Source organism: Syngnathus floridae, chromosome 17, assembly GCF_059516105.1.
Source record: "Syngnathus floridae isolate MCC-2025c chromosome 17, RoL_Sflo_1.0, whole genome shotgun sequence".
Lineage (NCBI taxonomy): Eukaryota > Metazoa > Chordata > Actinopteri > Syngnathiformes > Syngnathidae > Syngnathus > Syngnathus floridae.
The window spans coordinates 8,212,501-8,232,054 of record NC_142429.1 but is presented as its reverse complement, the minus strand read 5'-3'; the positions used below and the strand labels follow the sequence as shown (position 1 = coordinate 8,232,054).

The 19,554-nt window shown below is 38.2% G+C and overlaps 3 protein-coding genes across 6 annotated transcripts in view; all 3 read right to left on the bottom strand.

The window, feature by feature from the left end:
• Nucleotides 1–783: 783 nt before the first annotated feature.
• On the bottom strand, nucleotides 784–12,669 carry LOC148384184 (oxysterol-binding protein-related protein 7-like). Of its 4 annotated transcripts, none has more exons than XM_088358233.1 (23): nucleotides 12,521–12,669; nucleotides 9,767–9,967; nucleotides 8,809–8,952; nucleotides 8,652–8,705; nucleotides 8,437–8,550; nucleotides 7,995–8,162; nucleotides 7,485–7,644; nucleotides 7,148–7,266; nucleotides 6,943–7,032; nucleotides 6,640–6,781; nucleotides 6,359–6,483; nucleotides 4,743–4,835; nucleotides 4,487–4,664; nucleotides 4,277–4,348; nucleotides 3,840–4,054; nucleotides 3,090–3,227; nucleotides 2,922–2,985; nucleotides 2,767–2,845; nucleotides 2,513–2,657; nucleotides 2,296–2,446; nucleotides 2,085–2,211; nucleotides 1,767–1,889; nucleotides 784–1,664 (listed from the first exon to the last, which is right to left on the bottom strand). In XM_088358233.1, the coding sequence occupies exons 1-23, from the start codon at nucleotides 12,584–12,586 to the stop codon at nucleotides 1,559–1,561; spliced, it is 2,874 nt and encodes a 957-aa protein (XP_088214359.1). In that variant the 5' UTR covers nucleotides 12,587–12,669; the 3' UTR covers nucleotides 784–1,558. The 4 variants fall into 4 exon arrangements, with proteins under 4 accessions (XP_088214359.1, XP_088214356.1, XP_088214357.1 ...); XM_088358230.1 differs by lacking the exon at nucleotides 12,521–12,669 and adding an exon at nucleotides 11,222–11,403; XM_088358231.1 differs by lacking the exons at nucleotides 4,743–4,835; nucleotides 12,521–12,669 and adding an exon at nucleotides 11,222–11,404.
• Nucleotides 12,670–13,320: 651 nt separating this feature from the next.
• ube2z (ubiquitin-conjugating enzyme E2Z) lies at nucleotides 13,321–18,124 on the bottom strand. Its single transcript, XM_088358009.1, has 7 exons — nucleotides 17,250–18,124; nucleotides 16,534–16,606; nucleotides 16,119–16,306; nucleotides 15,372–15,483; nucleotides 15,173–15,285; nucleotides 14,985–15,075; nucleotides 13,321–14,769 (listed from the first exon to the last, which is right to left on the bottom strand). Exons 1-7 carry the CDS (start codon nucleotides 17,672–17,674, stop codon nucleotides 14,590–14,592), a joined length of 1,182 nt encoding a protein of 393 aa, XP_088214135.1. The 5' UTR covers nucleotides 17,675–18,124; the 3' UTR covers nucleotides 13,321–14,589.
• An 854-nt stretch (nucleotides 18,125–18,978) lies between these two features.
• The window catches only part of atp5mc1 (ATP synthase membrane subunit c locus 1), a 2,520-nt gene continuing 1,944 nt past the window's right edge, over nucleotides 18,979–19,554 (bottom strand). The window contains exons 4-5 of the mRNA XM_088358007.1: nucleotides 19,452–19,554; nucleotides 18,979–19,354 (exon numbers count right to left, since the gene is read on the bottom strand). The exon at nucleotides 19,452–19,554 is cut by the window's right edge and continues 76 nt beyond it. Coding sequence (XP_088214133.1) covers nucleotides 19,240–19,354; nucleotides 19,452–19,554 — 218 coding nt within the window. The 3' untranslated portion in view covers nucleotides 18,979–19,239. The remainder of the gene's footprint in view (nucleotides 19,355–19,451) is intronic.

Genomic DNA, 19,554 nt, shown 5'->3' with positions numbered 1-19,554 from the left:
CTCCATGTACATGAAGCATCTATGACAGGAACATAAAGAATGACCCAGAGGGAAGGAAGGCACATTTGTCTTAGATCATTTTCGACTCTGTGATGGCCATGTGGTGACCCACAAGAAATAAACATTCAGTATAGGCCAAGAGTGAGAGAATTCTAGGACAGTGGTCCCCAACCTTTTTTTGCATCTTGACCTGAATTAATTGATTACTAACTAACCCCAAGCCTAACCCTAGGCCCAACTCTAACCCTAGCCCTAACTCCAGCCCTAGCCCTAGTTCCATCCCTAGCCCTAACCCCAGCCCTAACCCTAGGCCCAACCCTAGCCCTCACCCTAACCCCAGCCCTAACCTCAACCCTAGCCCCAACTCTAGCATTAATCCTAGCCCCAACCCTAATCCTAGCTCTAACCCTAACCCCAACCCTAACCCCAGCCCTAGCTGTGGTTAAAAAAAATAAATAAAAATCCTCTGTTAGTTTTATCATCTCAGAATGTAATCTTACTAAAACATTTTACTTTTATTTTAACAAATGAAAAGAATTAAAATACAATTATTTATAATCCTAAATTAACACGTCTAATCATAAAATTTCACTTCAAGCTACTGTGATTTTTGGCCCAAATAGTCAATGTTCAATTGCAAAAAACAAAAATGTAATTCTGATACATAAAGACAATTGCCACCTTTAATTGTCAAATAAGACACCGAGTGGTAAAAACCGAAGACTTACTAAATATAAAAACCAGAGAAACAATCTGAATGAATAAACTGAGCTAGACAAGGAGTAGATTCATTTAATTTATTAAAAATCAAAAAGTTAAACAGCTGATTATCAAATATTCTATTGCAAGCTTAACAATTGGAGGAAAATGTAACTTAACAGTATTTTCCTTCACAAGCTATGACTGAAATGTCAATTTAAAATACTCTGGCATGTACTTTATCAAGTGAAAATCTGAAAGTCTCATCGATTATATTCTCAAATCGGACATTCATCTTTGACGTGAGCAACGGCAAGGAATCGTGCTACATTTACAAAGGACCTTTGTGACGAGGTTTCGTGTGCACCAAAAAACAGGACAGCCCTAACCCACGTGTAAATCATCCCCACACATCTAGCACGCCTAATAATAACAATATGATTTTTGCTTTTATAGATGTTATACAATTAAATATAAATATTTTTGTTGCTATCTCTTAAAACAAACATGGAAAATATGAACATTTTTACCCAGGGATTGTTCACCCACACTATTAAATGATAGGAAAGGTCAACTTTTAAATCAAGGAATATTCAGTGCTTATCTATGGAGGTAGGCAATACGATGGGGTTAAAACATCTGACAAATAAAAATGTCATCATTTGTTACAGACGGCATTTCACCCCTGTGGTCCAAAAACAAATATAAATCAGAGGTTCATGAATGCTTTCAAACTTCCTCAGCCTTTCCATTCCGACAGTAGCAGCATTCTGGAATATATTTATGTACGCTCTAGGTGGGTGTATTTGTACAAAAAAAAAAGGATTTCATTCATTTTAGAGAACTGAGAGCATTGATCCTACCACAGGTCTAGGTTCTCAGTATTAGCAAACCCTGGTTCTTTACGGAGATCCCAGTAGTTTCCGTTGTATAGCCACACTTCGTCCTTATCCTTGGTTTCTTTCCTGAAAACAAAGAAGCACAATACACATTGATGTCATTAAGTACATTACACCGACTGAAGACCAAGAATTAACACCGACATGGTGAAAAAAATGTCTTCTTACCTGAAGAACCTTGGGATGTGCTGCTTCCCTTGCTTGGCCATCTCCTTCCTCCTCTCCCTTTGTTTCTCCTCCACCTCGTCCTTCTTTTTATCCGCCTCTGCTACCTTTCCCTCTTCTAGGAGCCTGATCAAAAGATTGCGTGAGATGAAAGTCAAAATGGGCCATTCATTGAAGGTGCGCCTTATAATACAGTGTACCTTATAATGCGGAAAATACGGTATTAAAAAAAAAAAATCAAAACAAATATTTGTTTTCTTATACGTGAGAAGAGTGTGGTCCTCAATTACATCAAAATGGAAATTGACTCGATTACTTTACCTCTGGTCTGGTCTGAAACGAGTGTCTGTTGGTGGAAGGACGGCTTTCAGCTCAGGTGTAAGTTCATTTAGCTCTCTGGCATAGCGTGAGAACCCGTAGAACTGAAAGTGGTCATCAGGCTGTACATCTGAAAAAGAACATTTAAATCAAGCTGTCAGAACAAAAAAGGCAATAAGAGGAATTTTTGTGCTTGATGCAAATGAAAAGTTACTTGGCTTCCAAATGCACTTTGGGGTCGATAGCGTGTCACAGAAGATGCCTTCGTGCCAAAATCCTCCAAAACGATGCACGACCTCTCCGGCCCGGTCTAGAACCACACCCTGAACCCCATTTTTACTGCTGTCGGAAGTCCAGTACTGAGACTGTGTGCAGAGAGGAAAGAATCAGAAAATGTTCTATAGATTTAAAATAAACAATCTTTTTCTGACCTTGACAAAAGTTATCTTGCAGGTGCAGGCGTCGCTCTTTTTGTTTCTGATGACCACCTCACCGTAGTGCTCCAACCAGCGTTGCTGACTCAGCACATTGTGAATGCAAGTAACTGCCTTGTTCCATTCATAATGATCACCATACCTACACACATTTGATTCGGTTAAATCCTACGTGAAGATAACATTCGTTTTGTTTTTTTGCTCTCAACTGGCTCCTCCTCACATTTGTGTCCAAAAAAGCTCCATCTCACCTGGGTAAGGTAACATTGACAGGTCCACTCGAGAGGATCTCCACCGACTTCCCCCAAAACTTGTTCTTCCATCTTTGATCTTGACAAAATAGACCCAAACTGATTACCTACTATTACAGGTAAGACAAATTTAAACTAACTACAAACTTCACTACCTTGCCAGAAGGTGAAGTTTTGAGACTCGGCGTGGCAGGCAGAGATGGGAGGATGATGGCTCACCTGAAGACAACGGATCATTAGATATGTTTTAAAACTAATTGGTGGTATAATAACAATAAATCGAAATAAAATGACACCTATTATGAGTAGAATTGGGACGTTACCTGCTCGCTGACATAGCGGAAGCCTCGGTCTTCTCTGTGATTCTCGTATGTTTCTCCAAGAACAGGATTGAAGGGTTTGTTGCGATACCTCCATGATGCCCATGCATATCCAGAAATTGAAAATGCTGCAATGTAAACCTGGCCCAGGGTAAGAACCAGTTTGAAACATATGTTAGATTTAGAGCTGCTATTTTTTCCGCCCCACTTTGCCTAATGTGACGCGACTCATCTACGAGTTTTCACCGACACGTTTCAAGCCTTGAATAAAGGTCTCCAGCCTAGTCCAATCAAATTACCGTATTTTCTGGACTATAAGGCGCACCTTCAATCAATGGCCCATTTTAAAACTTTGTCCTTATATAAGGCGCACCGGACTATAAAGCGCACCATTAATGCATCATGTCAGATTTTTAATCCAAATCAAATCATTCTCCATTTTATCTTTTTTATTTCAACTTCAGACGCAACAAATTACTTTACAATCACAAAATAATGATCCGTTGTCTTTTTGATTCATGACTCATAGTCTTCAGCGGGCCACTTATGATTGATTTCATGACACAATGCTTCGGGACAGTTTAAATTTAGGAATTTGGTCCATATATAAGGCGCACCGGACTGTCGGCTTTTGAGAAAATTTTTGGTTTTTAGGTGCGCCTTATAGTCCGGAAAATACGGTACCCCCAAACAATTTAATCAGGTGTGAATTGCAGTCCAGAAGTAATGTTGGATTTTCGATTCCAGACTCACCATCCGCTCATATGGATCATCAGTATGATTAGCAATGTCAAGCAACTCAGAGTACTCCAACTCTTCTGACACTCTCTGCAGCAAAGACAGAGGTTCATTGAGAGCCACAGGCATGGAAACTCTTGAAAGATCTTTGCCAATGTTGTTGTAGAGGATGCTCATGATGCCAATGTGGCTGTTGTCCGTTCCTGGGGCTGGCAAACAAATGCGACGACCTGGATCACAGTAACACAAAATTCAATGCAAAATATACTTTGAGAAAACTTTTCTCTCTATAGAATTAGCACAGTGTTAATATGACAAAAAGTCTCGCGATGGACAGTCCATGATTTTAGAAGTAAAATTTCAAAAACATTATTTACTTTAAACAGTGGATACAGTTTGTAGCTGCATTAAATAGCAAGTTATGGTTCAAACTAAACTAGCAAGAGCAATACCTGTGTCGGACACCGGGGTGGGTTTGTCAGTTGCATTCTTTAGACTGGCTCTGTATTTGAGGTTGGCACTGGCTGAAAAAGACAAAAGTCACATTTTTAATAATTCTGTATCTTCTTGAATCAAATGGAATGATTCTTTCGGTCCGTTGATTGGATGAGCAACAGCCAAAACACAAATAATAATAATTTCATGCGTATATTTATACTCACCGTGTACTTCATCGGGCTCAGATGTGCTTGTGGTGGTGATGTCACTCAAACCAGATTCATCAGAACACTCTGCTTCGGAGGAGCTTTCACAGAAAATCACGTCACTGGCATCAAAATACTCTGCCATGGAATCAGCCACAGAGGGTGCACGTTGACTATGACTAAAAGATGGCGTTCTCTGCAACGAGAAAAACAAAAGGCCATTTTGAGAATTGTTGTTCCACATTCAGATGCAGAACTCCGAAAATGTGCACACCTGGTCTGCTTGGACAGTGCAGAAGGATTCCTCAGTAGATTCCGAGGACAAGGAAAGTGAATGGACTTTGGCCGAATGAGACTGCATGTTGTACTAAAACAGCATATGAGAAAAAAAAAAAAAATTAAACTAAATTTGGGGGGAAAAACAATTTACTGCTTAGACAATATATTGTATTTTTCATATTACCCTTTTTAATTTATGGTCCATTCCAATCTAGTAAATATTGAACACTGCTTCCACAGGCATATGTGTATGTGCACACGAAACAACTTCAAATAAATAATTTTCTCCTTTTTCACCAGATGTTTTTTTGGTGTGTTTTTCCTTGCCCTCCTGCAGGTTAAGATCAGGGGATGTCGTTAATATTGTCAACTGTGGGAACGAGACTTTCATTATATTTAACTTTACTAAAAAGTATTTGCTCTCTTTTTAACTTCCCATTATTTTTGGCGTACTTTCCTCACTTGAATGTTTACCATCCTCAAACATCTACTGCCACCCAATACAAGCTGAACTTTAGAGTCATCAGTGGAACACACCTTTACAATTATCACAGGAATGTTAAATGTTAAGCAAAAATATTTTGGATAGTTTCCCTTTGTCACACAACTAGCCGTTTGTTGTGCAGCATGCCGAGATTGCGATCGTGAAATTCAGTGAAGGAAGGTCAAACTTTTTTTTCTTCATGTCTGCTAACCACATGCTTGCTTGCTACTCATCACGTGACATCACAACACTGCAATAATCAAACTGCAATCTTGGAATGACTACCAGTTTCGAATACAAAATAAACAGCTATGCATTGTGGAAAACCTGACGGGAAGTGTGATTAAAAATAAAAAAATAAAAATAACTGCCCACTCAGTGCATCTTTATGAATGACTTGAGTGTTCAACCAGGTTTGCAGAAAAAAAATCCAACTGTAAATTCTGATGCCTCGCTCCCAACAAACAGGCCAAACCTGCTAAACAGTTTCATGCGAGGCCACAACAGTTCAGATAAACTGATGACAGGGACGGGCCCTTTTTTTTTTTTTTTTCTTTTAAATGTGCATGGAGATAAAAACATGCATTAACTTTGGATGAATAAAGGTAATAGGAAGCTACAAATGATTTCGATCTGGAGACATTCAGTTTCCAAATGATGGGGCTCAACATGCTCTGCCTCAGAATTGCACAGGCATCCATTTTTCAGAAGAGGCTTCCTTGACAGCCATGCAGACCAATTTTATGCAGGGTGCTGCTATGGCCCGGCAGCACTCACAACAACCTCGGAATAGGACACTAAACCCTCAATAACTGGTCAACATGTTGAGGCCCGACCTAAGAAGAACCTGAGAATAACAAAGAGCATATGACTAAGGCTTAAAAATGTTCTTGGTTGGGTGTGATTGCAAACTGGCCTGGGTGTGACCTTGAGGGACACAAGTTGTACATAGCTGTTGTGCAGACTTGTATTGAAATTAAAAAAAAAAAAATTTCACATTAAAAATTTTAGAAAAATTTAAATTAAGTGACTTTTAATAAGCCGTGTGTTCATTACGCGGTTTTATTGAAGAAATTATATATGTGCTCAATATAAATACTTAAATGGATCGGACTTATGTGGGTCACCTCTGACATTGTGCTGTACAGTGAAGCTGAGGGGTTCTGGCTCCGACCTGGGCCAGTCCGGGCCTGTCCCAGTCGTTCCCTCTCCGAGGTCAAAACTTGATGAACAGACTTGAGAGAGGTAAAAACTGTAACATACAAAGCATTTGAAATTAGCAGATACTGGAAAAACATTTAAAACCTGCAACTGTTTATTTAGAATCCAAAATGAAGTAGAGAAACCGGTGTCAACAATGAGCATTGTTGAATTATTATTATTATTATTATTATAAACAGACACATACCCCTCTGTGACACTACGCAGATGTCCTGATGGAGTTTCTTGGCTTCTGGGGAGGTGACTTGAGGATTAGACAACTGCGTGTAGACGTAGTCCGGTATGGATTGAACAGACCTGAAGTCGTTACTAAGGTGGCTGGAAGTGAACTGGAGAAAAGAGTCCAAGATAGCAAAAAAAAAAAAACATTATGGTCATCGCTTTAGTACCGTATGCATGTTCCTTTATAAAAAGAATAAAAAATAAATCTGTAAAATTAATTCCAGTGGAGAACATTTTTTTGAACAGCATATAAAGAAAATAAACATACAACTCCTCCCATAGCTTCCACACGGGACAAAGTCCTGGAGTGACCAAACGGTTTCCCAGTCTTCTTCTTTGGTTTCTCCAAGGACAGATTCTGGGTGGATTGAGGAAAAAAAATAAAAATAACCTCAATTTAACGGAACTGGAACCAAAAGAATCAGCGGACAGATAATTTTGTTCAATAAGGGCAAATGAAAGGTAGAATTTACCTGCATGCTGATGCGCTTCTCCAGATCTGTGTCTGTGATTGGAAAGCTTCCTTCGAGCCAATGGAGTCGCCGAATGAGCAAGGCCAGTTCTGTCAGATCTGTCTGGCAACGAGTCAAGTCTGATGGAAAAGGATCCATTTTATAGGGTGAACCTTACCCCCTTTGCAAATATGGCTAATCAATTTGAAAGCCTTTGCGGGATTGATTCGGCAATACGTAATCACTTCCTTGCAGTCATTGTGAATGTTGGTCATTTGAAATGCTTTTTTTGCCATGGTTGTATTATTATATTTTCTCCAAATTATATAAAGACCCAAATATTTGCAGCTTTTCTTACCTTTGGATGTTGCATCAGTGTCATTGGTCTGCTCTAGCCAGGCTGATACCTTGTTGGTCACGCCTGAATGGGAGGCACCAGTTGGGATGGGCATTTCCATTTCTGGTTGGAACACTGGTGCCGAGCTGGCAGAGCTGGCAGAGTTGGCAAAGATGGGCAACTAAAAAAAGAAACATAAAATAAATCACAGATGTGACATTTTTTTTTAATGAACTAGTAAATAAGTGGAATGTGACACTAAGTTTCGTAGATGAGATAATAAGTAAATTATTTTTGCCAGCTTTTTTTAAGTTTCAAATTTATGTCCATGTAGAACACACATTTGTGTTTTTTTAATTTTATTTTTTATAAACACGGTTTTGCAACAACAACAACAAACTGCCTCCATTCAATAGCTGCACAGAGAAGCAAAATAACTATACACATTTTCACTCAGTATATCCACATTCATAACACGGAAACACAAACATACACAACCACGCACACAATTCATTAAAAATATCTACTCACCGAGGTTCTTTTTCTCTGGGCCTGATTGTTTAAAATTGGCAAAGAACTGTGGCCAAGAGAGATTGCGTGAAGCACTCCACGTTGGACGCTCATAGCCTCGTTCCTTCGAAATCCACGATGGGCACACAACTTTGTCACCCAAATGTAAAATAACTCATGGCTCTTGGCCTAACAGAAAGGAAGAAAATAGATATTCGCAAAAAAAAATAATAATAATATTCCCTCGGTATGTCGCAGTTCACCTTTTGCATTATGCAGATCCTTTTATTATTTAAAATTTTAAGAATTTGGTCAATTTTAAATTAAAATGTTAATTATGATGAATTGATTTGTAAAAGTAATTCCGGAATAATTTCATAATCCATTTTTTACTATACTACAGAATCAAAACATTTTTTTTAACTGGTCTAAATTGATGATATTGAATGAATTTGAAAATTACCATCAAGTGGTAGAGATGGTCTCCACCATCCAAGTCGATACGTTTAGACTTTTTATTAATGGACATAACTGCAACACTAACATCCATAGAGCCATGAAGTTTTCCTCTTAGAATCTGCAAAACAAAGTGAGAAACAAAATAACCGATAAGTCATAAAAATATACTCTTATAAAACAAGACTTCCATCGTCAGGAAAAAAAAAATCCTTCACTTACATCTTGATGTGTCTTTGAATACTTCAAAATTCCCTTTTCCAACATGAAGTACCTCTAAAATATAAAAGAATAAATCCTCGCATTTTCAGCCAATGTTGAAGCGGGCTTCAAGCCAAGAATAATTTTTATTATAAAATCTTTAAAGAGGTGTACGTACCTTGTGCCAACCCTTCAGAGGGTATTTCCTCCTCTTCATCAAAAAGCCCTCACATATTCCAGGAATACTGAGATCCATAGAAGAGCCAGGAACAGAACTCTGGTCTAGTTGTTGCAAGTCTTCCATCACTTCCCAATTACGAGACTGCATACAATACATATATATTAATCAACTTGCTAACTTTGCGGCAAATTCTCCCGTGTGCTTAAGGTTGCTGTGCAGTCATAATAAGTCGTGCTTGAGTTTCAGATTTGGGCGTTGCTTGGCAACCTGGTTAACTTTCTTTCGCTTTGCAGTGTCTTCTAAACTTTCAGTCATGAGTACGGTATTGTGATTACCTGAGAGGATAAGTATGACGTCCCGATCTACTAGGTAATTTTATATTTTAAGTGTCACGGATTTTCCAAATGAGTCTTTATGGAATTTACGTCTAAGAAAAAAAATCTGGTCTGCCTCAAAATGAAACACGCCTCTTTGGATGTTCCGCATAAATTTCCAGGTTATGTTTGGTGGCTGCGTCAGACGCACAAGTATGAGAAATTGACTTAAGCACGAACGGGAGAAAATGTACCTTAGAGTAAAATTGTAAACAGCAAGTTAATCTTGTCACACATATGGACTAGTAATTTTAGATGTCTGTTGGAACGGTGTCAGGGAAGGAGAAAAAAAAAAATCACTGCTTTGGAGGCACTAAAGGTTTTTGTAGGGTTTATGAATCTTTTGAATTGTTTTAATTTTTTCAATGGAGCATTTTACATTTTACCACTCCAGCACAATGTTTGTTTGGAAATACCTAAATTGAGGCCTGATCTCTCACAGAACAAACATATTATTTTACATTATGATTATATTTAAAAAAATAATAATAAATCTAGAAAAAGGTGATATGTCAGGCAATGTTCAAATGGGGTCTTAAAGCTCGATAAGAATTTGCAACAGGATTTTGCAGTCGAGTTACCTGTTTTGAATGTTTGGAGGAGCCAGTGCTGCTGCTCCTGGAGTGGCCGGGTTTATATACACTGGCTGGGGATTTGTCAAGGACCGATATCAATGAATGGTTGCTACTAAGCGAGGGTGGGCACAGCTGGGGGTCCATTGGTGCACTGTCAAGCGTGACAGGACTGAGGACTGGCTGTGTGTCACTGCACAGTAAACGGCACTGTGGAGGGTCAACAAAAGCAACAGACGCGAGTTACAACTATAGCAAAATTTTCAAATTGTTATTTTATTAATTGGACACAAACAAATTTCCCTTATGAAACGCTGAGATTTTAAATGAGCAAAACATTGACAAATTATAAACTGATAGCTGAAACAAACGGATCATTGGGATACCACAGCGGAAGTGTCATTTTAAAACCAGAAATATTTTAAAATAACTGCATAAACAGGTTGTATTAGTTTACTACACTGTACAAAAAAAATATTTTCTTTTCTAACGTTTTTGTGGCTGCTTGCACTTGCATTTTTAATATGCAAGCTGTAAAATTTGCAATATTCAGCATGGTGGTGGCATCCTAAGTGTCTAACAATTAAGCCAGGGTCCCTTTTCTAAGTTCAATTGTTTATTCTTAGTGGACTTGTAGAAACGTGACTAAGAACCTCAATAGCATCACATTTTCTCATCAGTGCATAACGCTACAGCAGCTGTATTCATAGATAAAAGAAAAAAGAATAATAAGATAAAAGAAAAATGTGGTGGCGGGACAAGAAAATCTGTGCCAACTCAAACCACAACAGACATTTTAAGCACATTTTGTTTACCCATAACCATGATATAATGCTGGTAAAAATAATGCTGAAATAAAATAGTAATACTTTCAGTGATAGGAACCTCCATCAAAAGTCATTACAGTCTATGTAGAGAACTATAAAATTATATTTTAAAAAGATGAATGGTAATAGAATTGCTAGCAATAGCTGTAGATTTTAAAAGTGAAGACAATTTGCAAATTTATTATTGACACATGAAGTCGATCCACAATTTGTCTTTGCGGGCCGCACTAAATGATGCGACGGGCCGTATCTGGCCCCCGGGCCTTGAGTTTGACACCTAGGCCCTATCCTTCATAACTAACAATCTCATTTGATTTATTTTCCAATTGCTATGAACTAATCAATCACATTAGTTAAAATGAATGCCTTTCAGTTTAGTAGAGATAATTAATAGGTACAGGAAATTATAAAAATGTATGTACTGTATCAAAGATTATCATCCTACAATACTGCAGGATTATGAGTTTGTAATCAAAATTTGATGGATTGTATAATCGGAAACCATGGTTCTAAATACTACAAATATTTTTTTCCCCACAACAGTCAAAATGCATTTAGCAAGTATTGAATGGACACACTGATCACTTGAGATCAACTAAAATGAAATCAAAGACTGAAATATTGAATCCAAACACACCTTCTTTACTCTGTGTGAAGATCTGTACTCCAAACAAAATACCTTCAGCCTTTCTCCAGGATAAATGAAGCTCACAAAAATCAGAAAAACAATACCTCCATGAGCTTTTCTACAACATAGTCCTCGGACAAGTCTCCTTAATGCAATATAGAGAACAAAGCCACGCCCGAGTGAGTCTGTACTTGCCAGACAGGTGCATATCACAGAGAAGCAAGTATCTGGGTGGGGCTGAAAGTTCTTCACCTTACCCAACAGGCCTGCCAGCTCTGTCATCAGGGGGGGAGCTACAAACAAATTCTGACTGACTTCCAGAAAAATTATAAATTGCTACGATAGCAACAGCATAAACAAACTTTCCAAGGTACCACTTAGTTTCCAGTATCTCCGTTCCTCTCATGTTGAAACACATTTTTCCAAGCTGCTCTTGAATGCAGCTTGAATAATTGGCAGATTATTCAATTGCACATATCTTAAGTAGATCGGGAGCCAATGCAAGTTGGCTAGTATCGGAATAATATGATCAAACTTTCTCATCCTAGCTACAAACACAAACAATAATGGCTGTCCCGACTGGTTTGCTGTGTTTTCAGCAAAAATTCCAAGAGCAGTACAAAAATATGTCACAACAAATCATGTGACATCACTCTCTTCTTATTGGGTAGATGACAACATCAAGATTATGGAAGCACAGTCATCAGTGTAGAGTTAAAATCCTGTTTGCCTACATTTCATCTCAAGGATTAGATCTACAAGCATAAATGACAAAGTACATAGTGTCATTGCAAGTGCAGCTAGTGCTAGGTCATGTGGAGAAAAAAAAAATCACAATATAGGCCAATTTATATCATGATAAATATACTACAATTTATTTTCTGTGATTCTACAAAAAAAAATCATTGCTTACCTTTCCTCACATTATTTTTGAAGTGACATGATTTTATTAATTGATGAGACCAAAATGAAACTGCCAACTTGAAGGAAAAGCCAATGTAGAAAGGATCTGCTAAAAAGATCTGATTAAAAAAAAAAAAAAAACTCATCCGTGAAGCTGCTAACTAGTCTTTATTGATGATATAACTAATGATACTCGCAGCAAAATAAAATCTAAAGTTGCTAAGAAATAAAATAATGACCAGAAACCGGGTTACTAAAAATGGAAATTTACAAACTGTGTCAGCCGGGTAACCTGTCATGGTGGTGAAAAGTTTGAATTAGCGCTTTGCAAGACAACTAGTCAGGATTCTAACAAAATGATCAATCAGTCCTAAAATTTCTTAAACGTATGTGACAATAATTTACCTGAAAAGCAGCACCCGGAGGAAGCAATTTGACTCTCCTAACACGTCCCTGATTGTTTGAGACCATGCCGTCACGGAACACTGGATTGGAGCTCACCACGTTGCAAGCGCACCGGGAGATAGGTGCATCATGGGATCCAAAAAAAGGGGGGAAAAAAAGAAGGGGCGGGGGGAGTCCAATCGATTCTATTATTTATAGGTCAGCAAAGACATTGTAGACAAAGGCCGACAGGTAAATAAATAATTGAAAATTAAAAGGCAAAGCAGGCTACATTAAAGATACTTGTCATTATTCAGTAAAATAACCACATGGTCAGGAATGTATTTTAAGACATGAATTAATCATTTTAAATAGTTCATATAGGTTGATTATATTTTCGAAAGATAACTTAACATACACTGAGCTATTTCTTGTAGGGTTTATGATTTTTTTAAAAAAAATACCTCTGGAATTGTGAATTTCCTTGCAACAGAAATATACTGTTTTAGGCTCATTGGCTTATTTTATTTTGCCCATTTGCAGTACAACTGCATATGCAGTATTTTTGTATTTTTCTAATATATTTGACTTTAATAACTGAGGAAAGATTGAGATAATTAAGATAAATGGGGGATGTGATTTGAGTAAAGCTCAGCATATGACAGCAGCTTTTGACAGATTTGTAAAGTGGCCATAACATCCAAAAACACAATATAAAAGAAACGTTTCTGTTTATACTTAATTATTTTGATTATTCCAAATCCAGTTCAGAACACATCTGATGCCCTGTATATTAGAGAACATAATTAAAAACATGCATCTCCAAGACCATTTATTTTATTCTGTAATTTTACAGAACATTATAACAGCACAAACAAACCCCAATGACCTGAAAGGAATCACTAATAGCAAGAGAGAACTCACAACAGATATCAGTTTTTGCTATTCATATTTGTTGTGCAATAAAGCCTTGTATAATTGAAATGCCCCAAGTAAACATAGGTTTTTTTAACCTTATCCCTGCCAAAGGAATAGAGTGCATTGCACTGATAAAAGGTCCCACTTAACCTTAACTTGGCTATTAAACCAAAGGCAGAAACATACTGGTGGCCAATGGAAGGTGAACAAGACTGGTACAATTTATATTTCCGTGGTGTCGTTCCATATTCAAACTTTACAAATGCTGATCATTGAAGGAAATATGGAAAACAAAAAAATCTAAACATCGCCCATGCTGATCATTGCATCAAAAATACATTGAGATACACTGAAAGACACCTAGAAAGGGAAACCTTGCATTAGCAATCATTTTCCTGCCAGCTACAAAACAGCTACGAAACTATGGAAGACATGGAACGAGACATTTAACTGAAGTTTGGAATTTGGGAGTGTGGGGACAAATACACAATTTAGCATTTGTGATATTGTCCTCATCTTAAAGATCTATTTTCATCTTAAATAAGCTGCAAACGGGAATAGCAGCAATATTTGCAGTGTGTAACAAAAATGACAGAACTTCATCTTGGGAGGAACTTTGGAGTATCTTGACTAAGATTGGATATGTAAAAAAGAAATGCAATAATAACGCAATACTTTACTTTTAATGTCCATAAAGTACCTAACGCCCTCCATTTAACCAGTACTTCAAACTTAAGATGTAAGAGGGACATCATCAATTGACAACCTGCTATTTAATTGACCAATTTCATTGCTCTTTTTAAAAGTCATTGTCATTTACTTTTTTTTCTTGTTTTAACAAGCACAAGGGAATGTTTAATCTCAAAATGTACTAGACATCTGCAGAGCCTCTTCCAGTCCAAAACGATTTCAAAATTAGCTCCAAAAGTAGCACAAATATACAGCTAGAGTAAATCTGCCAGTGTTTGACTCCTCAATGGTGTTGAGTTCTCTTGCTGTAGTGCGGTCATTTTCTGGGGAGCAACATCTTTGTTTCTTTTTTTAAAAAAAAAACAAAAAACAAAAAATGAAAACATGGGATACGAAATTCTTTTATGAGACATTCTGATTTTTTGTTTCTTGCAGCAAAAAAAAAAAAAAAAAGTCCTCTCTTCTTGGTCTGTTTTACAGTATCATGGCTGGATGCTTCCCTGGCTGTCAGGGTCCGTCTCAGAAGAGCTGCTTTCAGAGTCTGAGTCGTTCTCGTTGGGATCGTTCATCACACGTTTCTCCCGTATCCGTCTATGGATGGCGCTGAGACGAGTCTGCAGCCGCTGATAGTCGTAACGGCCACGCTTTTCTCCAAATGGGTCCTGTAAGGGGTTTGCAGAGGACATTCAATCTCGTTAGTTCTTTAGCTTGCTAGCTAGCTAGCTGACACTTTTGGTAAACATTGGTTTTATTTTTGAATTAATTTTCACACATGCCTAGAAGGTGGGGCCCCGACCTTAACATCAACTTTCAATAATTTCTTCATAAAATAACAGGTCATGTTAACAAACTGTGTGATGTGTCAACAAGTAGTCACCTTCATGTTCTGTCCCTGTAGATGAAGCCTCTCTTTGCAAACTCCCTCATAGAAATCATAGTATTCTAGGAAAGACTTCTCCATCACGCTCCTTAAAATGAACACACAATAAATGATAGGCAGGTGTCAGAGGTGAGAAGATGATAGTACGAAAGCGCCAAAGAGATGGGGAAAGAAAATAGTCTTGCCACAAAGCTTCAGGACAGGGGACTTTGCCCTCCAGCATGTCACACACGGCAACCCTCATGGTTTCGTGACGTATGCACTCGTTATAGTTCTTACTGTCCCCTGGATGTCGCTCCTGAAAGTCACACAGACGTATCATCATTGTGTTGCGTAGGTATGTGCAGTTTCTATTAAAAAATAAAAAATCAGTTTAGGGTGTACCTGCTCAAATCCAGGTTCATTGTGATAAGGTTTCTCTGTCATCAGTGACTGGATGGAAATGAGGACAGAGGAGATGCTCTGCGCTGGACTCCATGCTGGCCCTGTCCATGTTCTGTACAACAATGCAAATGTCCATTCTCATTTTAACAGGTAACATGAAATTGAAAGCACATTCGCTGAGGGTGCCATAATAAAGTATTGCCACTCTCATTAAAAATCACAATATAAATAAAGACGAAATTCTTTATAAATGTACAGTGGTATGGCAATTTTGTAGTATTAAATGGAATTAATTTAATTAAGAATCTCCAAGATAAAGGTGCACCATAAATACCATATTTTTTAGACTCATCGCACTCTTTTTTTCGTTGTCTGGTTCTGCGACTTATACTACAAGAGTCTTGTTTATTAAAATTATATTAATAACTGTAATAATATTTGAGTTCGAGCTCGATCTGGCCCTCAAAATGCATGTTCCCTAATCATGACTTTCTTTTGGCAAGTACATTTGGTGCATTACACCAGAATTCTAGTAAGGTAAGCCAATTTTGGACGAGCTCCAAGTCACACCTGAGTCACAGCCAAACTCTGGGACAAAAAAAGTTGTGACGTATTGTCTGAAAAATATGATAAACACTTCTCATTATCATTGAGTCATGAGTAGAAACTTTACAGAAATTATGCTTTGGATTATTATGAAAATTGGACAAACACTACATAATAATAAATGTTTAACTTGGGGCTTACCCGAGGATGCTGAGGCAGACCTTGCCATTGCGGTAGAAATTGGGATTGAACCGGACAGTGTTCTGACCGGTGGTGATGAGCTTGACCCGTGGAGGGTGGATAGGGTAGTCAGGTGGGCATCGAAACAGGAAGAGGAAGAAACCACCCTCATAAGGTGTGTCAAATGGTCCCGTTATCAGCGCATGGATCTTAGAAATAAAAAAAAAAAAGTACTTAATACACTAAATGTATTTAAAACACAACAGGAACATGGATGTTTGAATAACAATTGCTTAACATTTTTATTTTGGTTCTTTATAATGGTAAAAGTGTACTTGACTGAAAAAAATATTTCACGAGGTTTTATTTAAAAAGCCACAGATGTATTTTAGAAGCTAAATCAACAGTGTCAAGTTGAATCTCAATTTTTTTTTACCTTGGTCATGTCTTGAGGATCAGGAACAACAAACATCCCAGGAGGCGGCTCCTTGTAGATAGACATAATATCCCTAACAACACAAAACAATAGTAGGTCACTCTTTGAACATTCTGAAATCTCAGATATCTTCTGTGATAAAATACAATAATATAGCTGGAGCTGTAACAAAACACTTGACATATAGCAATGGGACAACCACAAGACAGTGAAAACAGGCATTACGAGCTCCGATGAGAATTTTGGAGCATTTGAAGGAAGACTGACTGACTCAAAATAAAGTTCATTACAGTAGTTTAGCTGAGATGTAACAAAAGCAAGAAAGTGCTTTCTTTACCTTAGCCAGCTGTAAAAGATGGAAATAGCGGGATTTAATACATGCACTGATTTTGAGGTCCAATTTGAAAATCACTGTCCAATTTTAAAACCCAAGTTTAAGACTGTTGGCTTAAGATAAGCCTCCAGAGATCCCAGATCAACCGGGTTGGATGTAATTTAATTTAAAGGTCTTCAAGGGCTCCAGTTAAACTTTGTGAAAAGCAAAATAAAGTACAGATTTAAAAAAGTCTTTAGTTAAGTCAGTTTTCATTTTGCAGAAAGTGACTGAGAGAAGCAAAACACTTTCAGTTTCGTTGATTATCTTCTTTAATTAACTCAGTTTTCATTTCGCAAAAAGTGACGGAGAGAACCAAAACACTTTCAGTTTCGTTGATTACCTTTTTATTCTTAAAATAGCTGGCTGCGACGTCTTTTCGTTATCCCAGTCCGTACTACGGGTAGGATCCCAAGAAGCGGCGTAGACCTGTGTTAGGGGGCCAGGTCCAGCCACTCCGGCGACACCTTGTCCAACACCTTGAGGAGGTGAAGCGGTGTGTACGTTCGGTGACACCGACACGACTGGTGGAGATAAGACAAACACGCTCCAAAAGTCCGTCTGAGAAGCCGGGAGACCATCAGTTGGAGATCCATCATGGCTTAGGGCAGTCTGGTCACCCTCAGAAGCCGGGGCCGTATTGGTGCCGAGGGGTCCATCAGCCGGAGAGTTTCCCAAACTCGGCAAGGGCGACGATCCACCGGTTTGTCCGGTAACGCTAGAGCCATGTGTATCACCGGTTGACGCATCTTCAATACTGTCCGCCATAGCTCGCAAGCTATCAAGCTGGAGCTAAAATGCTGGTGTTCAACAATGTACACAAATTATTAGAAGCATTGACAGCAGGACGACAATTTAAAGTCTCTCTGCTTCTGTGGTGCTTCAGTGGTATCAGAGAAACGACGAGGCGGGTCCAGATGAGACCAGAAAACGAAACATTTCTTCCCCAGGCATAGTAGCTATTCCTCGTTAGCTTCACTGTGTTTTCCGCAGGCCTAAAAAAAAGTCGAAAACCGCTAGCAAACTCACATCTTCCGCATTATGACAATCTATAGGAGAGCGTACCGGCAGATAATGTTGACTTGGAAAAATATGGCTTCCGAATAAAAATAATTCTTACCACCCGTAACCTTGTCAAAAGCACGAGAGTGTTCAACTTCGACATCGGACGTCGTTTCAAGTCAAGATTCACACGCACACGGTATTTGGGGAACTTCCGGTAATGCTTCAAAGTAAGTGCGACTCAAAGTAAACGTATATGTCGTGGAATGCCTCGTGTTTACTCACTTCAAACACTTTGCGGTCGTCACAAAGACTGCATAATAATAATAATAATAATAATAATAATAATAATAATAATAATAAAAGCTCCTCCCATCACCTCCTGGTGACTTCATACCCAAGCATATGCTTCACAATAAAGTGGTACTGGTTAGCTGGTAGGTTCAATTTTGGCTCCGGCCTTCCTGTGTAGTTTGCATGTTCTCCCTGTGCCTCTGCGGGTTTCCTTCAATGTGTCACACGGTGTTTCAAATGTTTTATTTACCTTATGAAGATGTGATCGCACATAAATGTTTTAATTGCCGTGTCAGTTTATTTTGGGCAAGTAAAATTATCTCAGAGTGCGAAATAAATCATGTTTTTGTCTTACTTATTGTATCTGATCTTAAAGCATAAGGTAAAATATTGACAATTTTTTCTAACCTGAAGACAGTAATGCCCAGGCCAGTCTTTTATAGAACATGCCTACATCACTTCACCAGTTGCCTAAGACACCTCATGTTGCTCCTTGCAATGCAGAGGAAAATATTAACAAAAATTCTGTGTATTCTTTTGTGGTGCAACATATTATGCAGCTGCATGTGTATGATCTGTTTCTGAGGTGTGCAATTTGAATTTAAGTTTCCCCTTCAGTCACAATAAGTAAAATAAAAGGATATCCAGAGGCCATTTTATTGAATGATGGACTCAGTTTCATCCTCATCTCATCGATGGACTACCATCTAAATTAACACAGCATTATTTGGATGAAAACATTACAATGTTTCTAAACAAAAGACTGAATCGCAAACTAAGTTTGTTCCAACCATTTATTTAAGATATTTTTCATACCGAAATGGTTTTCCAGAGAAACTACAGAACATAAAAATGTATCCTGATGTGTATCAGCCTTTACTCTTTTGATTTCTGTTAATCGGAATGGCCCCATCAGCACATTAGAGTTCCTGTTCTGGAACATCCTCACTCCGTTGAATGGATGGAGGGAAGGTAACTTCGATGGAGAGTTGACGGGAAAGGTGTAAAAGAAGCTGAAGGTGTGATTGTCTCCAGATTTACATGGCAAAGAGAATAAGGAATGCCACCATCAGACAGAAGAGACCCATAGCCTCAGATAGAGCAAAGCCCAGGATGGCGTAGGAGAAGAGTTGCTGCTTTAGGGAGGGGTTCCTGCAAAGAACAAAGATTTTTGGGTCAGATTTACCAGGTGCTACTATTCATACACCTTTATTCTGTCTCCATTTCACTTTATACTAAAATAAATTACCTAGCATAGCCAATGATGAGGCTACCAAAAACCGTTCCAATTCCAGCTCCAGAACCAGCAACTCCCACTGTGGCAGCACCAGCACCAATAAACTTTGCAGCAG